Below are 7500 nucleotides of genomic sequence, written 5' to 3' on the forward strand. Positions count from 1 at the left end.
CACACATACAGACTCAGACTGTCTTCCATCGTAGTGTGGATGGATGGGACACATTTAAAGTCCATGTGGTAGTGTAAACAGTAGAGTGATTAATACTGGAGTAATGTAAGCAGTTTTAATGGAAATAACGTACCAAGCCTTTGTCTTTCATGCATCTCCTGCCTTCTCACGTGTCTTACCCTCCCAACACACACCCACCCACACAGACACACGCAAGCCTGCTCACACACACACGCACACGCACAATCACACAAACCCACAAACCCACACACCAGCTTTAAATAGAATGTACGTCGTTTGTCCCTATAGCAACAGCGCGATAGGAGAGTACTAGTAGGGAAGGTTTTTTCTTTGGCCTTTAAAGGTTTACAATGAAAGCTTATGTATTGAAATTATATTCCTGTTGTTTTGTGCATGTCTGTCTGTCCATCCGTTTTCTAATCCTTGCCAGCTGCAATCCCTCTCTGAAGAATGTGTGAAGCGTCTGACGTACATCAATATCCTGATGTACGTCAAAAAATCTGGGTCAACACAGGGCCTAGAAATGCCCAGTCCTCAGTTTTCCTGAAGCATCTAAAATAAACGTGTGTCATGCTTATTCGCAAAAACACATGGATTTATATAAATTATACTGCATTACAAAGTTCCACAAAGACTTAGCTTGTGTGCTACAACTCACTGGTCTGGTGGATTGGTCAGTCACCAGTGATTTTCCGTGTGTAGTTGATTTCCACTGGCCTCCTGTTTAGAGAGGCACTGGATAGAACTTGGACCTGGAGCAATGGGTCCTTCTCTTACGTTCAGCTGTAGAAACACACGCTCCCGCTGGGTGTTGGAGGCAGGGCGCGCTCCCCTGGGTCATGAATGGGGGCCTTCTCTGAAAGGTCAGGCTCTGGCAGCCTGCGACTCACTGCCCCGTCTGTGTCCGTTGGTCTGAGTCACCTTCACCTTCCTTAAGCACCACGGAGAGCTGGACTTTGTTGTTTGTTCCCTTTGGCTGGCGGCTAGGTAGACTCCCGGGTAAGCACTAAAAAACTGTTTATTCTTCCATAAGCCTGTGTGTCCCAGCAACACTCCCGCCCGTACGTGTTTTCGTAAGTTGACCTGTGTTGTGACAGGAAGGAGAAGGGGAAGTCTCTTCCGACCTGGCCTGGAGTGGGACAGGAAAGGTCAGGATAAGGTCAGGCTTTGTGTTGATGGTAAAGGTTGGAGGTCAGGCGGCTACCAAACCCCTTTGTTACACTGAAGGGTCATTAACTCTGAAATTGAGCTCGCCAAGCAGTTATGAAACGCCTTGCAAGTTTCCTTTACGAATATCAGGCCTGGACCCCAGTGTGATTTCCAACATGGAAACGTTTCGTACGCTTTTAAATATCACACATTGAAATAGCCACTAGGCAAAACGTTTGCATGTAGTTTATGACCTGAATCTACTATTAATTGACGCTTTAGTCACGTGTTCATCCTAAAGGACTTGCAGGCTGTTGTTCCTGATTCAAGTCACCCGGCATTGGCTGTTTGAAGCGTTGAGCTGGGCGTCTAAGACCCAGTGTAGGGTCCGACAGTCCCGCCATGAGAAGCCTCTCTTAACCCGGCGTGCCCCCCCCCCCCCAGAGCTCCCACCTGGCCCTGATCGACGCCCTGATGATGGCCTACACGGTGGAGATGGTGAGCGTGGAGCGCGTCATGTCCTGCATCCACCGCTGCTCCTCCGCCGAGCCCTCGTACGCCGACGGACACGCGCAGGAGCTGCCCTACGACACGGAGGACGCCATCGTCACCTGGATCAACAAGGTACGCCCCCCTCCTGCTGCGGTGCTCCGTGCAGACAACAGGGGAGTCGGCCGCAGTCACGTACAGGCACTCACATTCGTTACTTACAGGGACGGGGGTTTTGGTGGTTGGCAGCCTCTCCTCTGTGGAGCTCCCCCCCCCCCCCCGTGGAGATCCGCAATGCTGGATCCATCTAAAGTCTCAAAAGCCAGCTTACGACCTGTTTAGCCTGATCCGATGTGACGTTTGGTACATTTTTTTTATATGTATTTTTTTGGTATTTCTGCCATACTGAAAATAAAAAAAGACAACGTTTAGATTTAAACGTTTGAAGAAGACCGGATTTGTTAAATCGATACCATGTCGCAATATCTCATTGTGCAATATAAATCTGAAAATAAAGGGGGAAAGTAGGCAATATTCTGTTAATGTTGTGAAGAGATGAGTCCTTGTGGGGCTTGTGTTCGAAGAGACTGCTGTAAACCGCCACATTCATATCAAGAATCATGCACTTCCCACTAACTTTTGTCAGTCATGAACAATATCAAAATATCATATTTTGCCAATATCCTCCAGCCCTCCTCCACCTCCAATACATCCGCCGGTGCAGGCCTTGATGACGCTGGTCCATCTCCAGGCAACACACTGCGCACTCTTCCGCTGACATGTCCCCCCACTAAGAGCAGGGCTTCATGTGCTGCACAGCGAGGCTGTAGAGGGGCCATATTTAATCTATTAAGTCTCCAGGGTCAGACTGATCTCTCCTGGCTGGCCCACACACGATGCAGTGGCTGATGTCCCGCTTCTGCTTGACTTTACTCCTCGTACGACTCGTCTCAAGGTTCTTCTCAAAGGATTTGCGCGAGCTGGAAGCTCAGCAAGTGAAGTGGCTAAGTCTCGCCGATTGCATTTTAAGTTTCTGGACAGTTTCTGTGGGAGGAGGTTATGAATTTGGCCGCTGGTGGTTCCTCAGATGGTACAGGAAATTAGATCTGGATTAAGCTTCCTTAGAAATGCTTGTTTCCTTGTTTGACTTTAGGGGAATGAACTACAAAAGATTTTAATGTTGCGTGGAATCTGCAGATTGACTTTGTTGACATTCCTTAGCGCAGAAGCTCATGTGCTTCCTGCTCCCTACTGTCAGCCAAGGGCACTGAGGTCCACACACACACACACACACACACACACACACACACACACACACACACACACACACACACACACACACACACACACACACACACGTAAACACACATAAATACACACACACATACACACACACACACACACACATAGACAAAAGTATACACACACACACCACACAACCCACACTGACACACGTACACACACAGCTTTCAGACATTGCATGCCATTACCGCGGCTGGCTGAATTGCCTCTGTGTGTCCTCAGGCTAAGCTTACATAGCTGTATGTGGACCGACCCTTTAAGACTGAAGGCAGGACAGGCTTGTAAAATAAAGCAGTGAATGGCTATCAAAAGAGTTTATATTCTGCTTTTGTTTTCTGTTGTGCTACGACACAAAAAACAGTGTAACAGTAAACCAGTTCACTCCCATTTGTTTGTATTCTGCCTGCCTGTTTAGAAATGGAGTCTGTACATAGATGTTGAAAAGGATTGATGTAAATTCAATTTATTAAAAATGCATTGTGCACATCACTGCAAGATCCTAAACCTTCCCAACATGAGATACTGCATTTCATTCTGGTCTTTGTCCGGCAGCGTGGAACAGGGTCAGGGACAGATAGCAAAAACATACTTAGCACGCCTACGCTCTTGTTTATGCTGTTTTCAGCTGTTAATGCTGAGCTGCTGCTAAGCATTTATTATCTGCACGTGGAAATGTCTGGCCCCCAAACACAAGAGTTGCTTTCTTCCCATCACACAGCGGATGAAAAACACAAACTAAATAATCCCACTATCTATTTGTGGCGGGGGGACGTTTGAATGATTCAATGATGAATAAGTCCTTTTCTTTCTCAGTCTATCCGTCTATCTAATTGAACATCCCCTGGTGTTCTGGTCAGCGCGTCACTCTGCAGCAGGTAATGAGACTGCGGGAGGATCAGAGTTATTGTCTCCCCCTCTCCTTCCGCAGGTAAACCAACACCTGAGGGACATCGTGGTTGAGGAGCAGACTCTGAGAGAGGCCTTCTGCCAGGAGAGCCAGGTTACACGCAAGGTAGGAGCTCACACACACACACACACACACACACACACACGCAAACACACACACACACACACACACACACACACACACACACACACACACACACACACACACATGGACGCACACACATGCACCTATGCATGCACATAGACATAAGACACACACACACACGCACGTGTATGCAAACATGCACCTATGCATGCACACACACATAACACACACACACACACGCACACACACACACAGGTGTATACACACACACATGAACAGACGCATGCATGCATGCATGCACACACACGCCTTCATGCACATGAACATTCAGTCCCACATGCGTACACTTGCACACTCCTAATAACAGCTCATAACACAAGATAAGCCAGGCCAAAATGAAAACAGAAGAATGTTCTCCATTCCTCCAGAACCAGGATTTGATTTAGTCCTTTCTCCTCATTTCTCTTCTCTTCTCTATGTTTTCATTTTCTCTATCTTTGTGTTATTTTCCACATTAACGCCAATCCTTGTTACAGGACTTCTGTTTTTACATTTCGTGCGAATGCACACAGGCACACAGATCCATCTCTGCTTACAAACAAGAGGAACAGATGAGCTCAGAGCCGTGCCAGTTACAGAGACGCGTTGGCAAGAGAGATAGAGGGAGAGAGACACTCACACAGAATGAAAGGGAGCGAGACAGTGGGGTGATGAAAATGATGGATGGAGAGAGAGGGTAAGAGGGATAGAGGGGGATAGAGACAGGCGAGGAAAGAGAAAATCTGAGGGAGATCAAGTGAGAAAGGAAATTTATGATGATTAGACCGAGAGAGAGAGAGAGAGAGAGAGAGAGAGAGAGAGAGAGAGAGAGAGAGAGAGAGAGAGAGAGAGAGAGAGAGAGAGAGAGAGAGAGAGAGAGAGAGAGAGAGAGAGAGAGAGAGATGGAGAGAGATGGAGTGAGAGAGTGCGCGACTGAGAGAGTGAGAGAGAGGCAAGGGAGCAGAAATGACATTACCAGAGAGGGACAGACAGTGTGGAGAGGCAGGAGGAGGGCTGTCGGACCCTGAAGAGAGAGGGATAGTGAGGGGCAGCTTTGTCTGCAGACCCCGTGGCCATATAAGGACCATGTGACACTACGTAGTCACCCTCTGCTAACCTTCTGACAGGGTACGGGGGGGAGGGGAGGCATTAGCTACCCATCATGCTCTTCCCCGGACAGGTGGAGGGAGTGGGGGGGGGGGGGGGGGGGGGGGACCCTGTCATAAACAATGCATCGGTGGTCTTCACCCTATCATGTCATCGACGTATCCATAGGCCTCAAGCAGTCGAGATACAACAGAGTTATCCGGGAGTGTGTAAAGATAAGACCAGTTTGTTTAACGAAGGGAGATAGCACCTTGTGTTTGAGGCGCGCGTCTGGAGAGAGGGCAGACACTGATTGAAGTCCATGACATACATTCAGCCAGCTGTCGTCAATCTGCGCGGTCTCCGCTCAAATATGATATTGCCTCGCTTTACTGAGCTGCTTCCACACACACTGTCACCCAGGGTAGGGCTGTATGCCTGTGAAGAACCACGTCATGTGATAGAAAAGGATAGCCCAAGGGATAGGTCAAAGGATAGGAAACTCAAACTAAATGCTTAGTTTGCTTATTTTTATTATAGTGGAATAGGCCTATTTCAGCCACACACACACACATCTCCCCACACACACACACACACACACACACACACACACACACACACACACACACACACACACACACACACACACACACACACACACACACAAACACACACACACACCTCACGTGTGCTTTCAACATGCTGTAACAGAGCAGTTGTTGTCCTTAAATGTAGCACCACCCAGAGATCTGTTCAACTGGCCTCTGCTTCATGCTCCACATCATCTGACCCCATAGCCTTCCCCTCTGCCTTAGCTGAAACAGACAGCCATTCAAAGCAAGAGACATACTGTTAGGAAACAATTACACGGATACACACATGCAAACCTACAAGGGCACTCCTGGCCCAATCACCAACCACAATCTGTTTCTCAGCAAGACCACCGAGAAACCACACATATTTTGAGACTGTGAGAATGTCTTTTATCATGGTCTGATGACCTGCATGCCGCTATAAGGTTGTGAGAAAGAGAGAGTGTGTGGTTGTGTGTGTGTGTGTGTGTGTGTGTGTGTGCGCGTGTGTGTGTGTGTGCGTGTGTGTGTGTGTGTGTGCGTGTGTGCGTGTGTGTGTGTGTGTGTGTGTGTCTGTGTGTGTGTGATTCTGTGTGTGTGTGTGTGTGTGTTTGTGAGAGCGCATTTCTATCAGTTAAATTGAAAACAAAATATGTCCTTAATCTTTTGTGTGTCAATAAAGCTTCCAAATCGGTGATAGCTCTTATATAATGATAAACCGTTGGTAATTCACTTGATGACAAACAGCAGATCAGGACCCGGTAGCCTAGAGCTAACTGACTTCCTGCTCTCTGTTACAAACGTCCAATCATCACCCGTCCTCCATGCAAGTCTCCTGGCAAATGGTATCGGAGGCTGGTCCCTGTAAGTCCATCCATCCTGGGGAGCCCCAACCACTGTACCCCTAGACCCCCGTCCCCCCTACGCACAGATGCATCTCCCCCCTTCTCTCTATGCAAATCATCCTCTCTTCCCCCTGGCCTTCGTCCCTCCCTCCCCCCTCCCCCCTCCCCCCTCCCCCTCCCCCTGATGCACGATGCCCATAAGCCCCATCATGCATTGGTCCAACCCCTCCCATCCCCACCGGTCACACACAAAACACATAATACCAAAGGCAAAGAATAAACATAACTGGAAAGGTCTGCGTATCTGAGCGTTATGACCCAATATCCTTCCTGTTTGTCTGATCTTTGTTTGTGTGTTGTTGTTTGTTGGTTTATGGGATGCCAGTAGTCAGCCTCCCCAGAGAGAGGTGCAGCAGCAGCGGGGCTGTGTGCATGCTATGCATACAGGCCGGCAGCTCCACTAAGGCTCAGACTGAATGGATGTCCCCCCGACAGTACAGTTCATTATTGAACACTGCATCAAACCCTGTCGTACGATGCAGCACCGCAAAGGCTGGACTGCCTTGTTACCGCAGGGTTACATTGTGTATTGATTGAGCATGCTATTCCACCACATCTTTTTCCAATCGATCCCTTGCATGTTTTCCCGCCCAACATTCCAAGGAGAGCAGAGATGCTAGGATTTATTTATAGTCAACTGCTTGGAAAATGTGCATGATGTGTAGAAACTGCCCCCTTTCCCTTGAAATGTATTTATAAGAGTGTTAAAGCATTTTTGTGTGCGTGTGGGTACGTGAGTATGTGTGTTTTATTTGTCTGTATCTGTGTGTATCTGTGTGTGTGTGTGTGTGTGTGTGTGTGTGTGTGCGTGTGTGTGTTTGTGTGTGTATCTATGTGTGTGTGTGTGTGTCTGTGAGTGTGTGTGTGTGTGTGTGTGTGTGTGTGTGCGTGTGTGTGTTTGTGTGTGTATCTATGTGTGTGTGTGTGTGTCTGTGAGTGTGTGTGT

General features: G+C 48.2%; 1 protein-coding gene across 1 annotated transcript in view; it reads left to right on the forward strand.

The window, feature by feature from the left end:
• The window catches only part of camsap2b (calmodulin regulated spectrin-associated protein family, member 2b), a 35962-nt gene that overhangs the window by 11041 nt on the left and 17421 nt on the right, over nucleotides 1–7500 (forward strand). The window contains 2 exon segments of the mRNA XM_030363789.1: nucleotides 1615–1794; nucleotides 3890–3973. Coding sequence (XP_030219649.1) covers nucleotides 1615–1794; nucleotides 3890–3973 — 264 coding nt within the window.

This window comes from Gadus morhua, chromosome 8 (genome assembly GCF_902167405.1).
Source record: "Gadus morhua chromosome 8, gadMor3.0, whole genome shotgun sequence".
In the NCBI taxonomy this organism is placed as follows: domain Eukaryota; kingdom Metazoa; phylum Chordata; class Actinopteri; order Gadiformes; family Gadidae; genus Gadus; species Gadus morhua.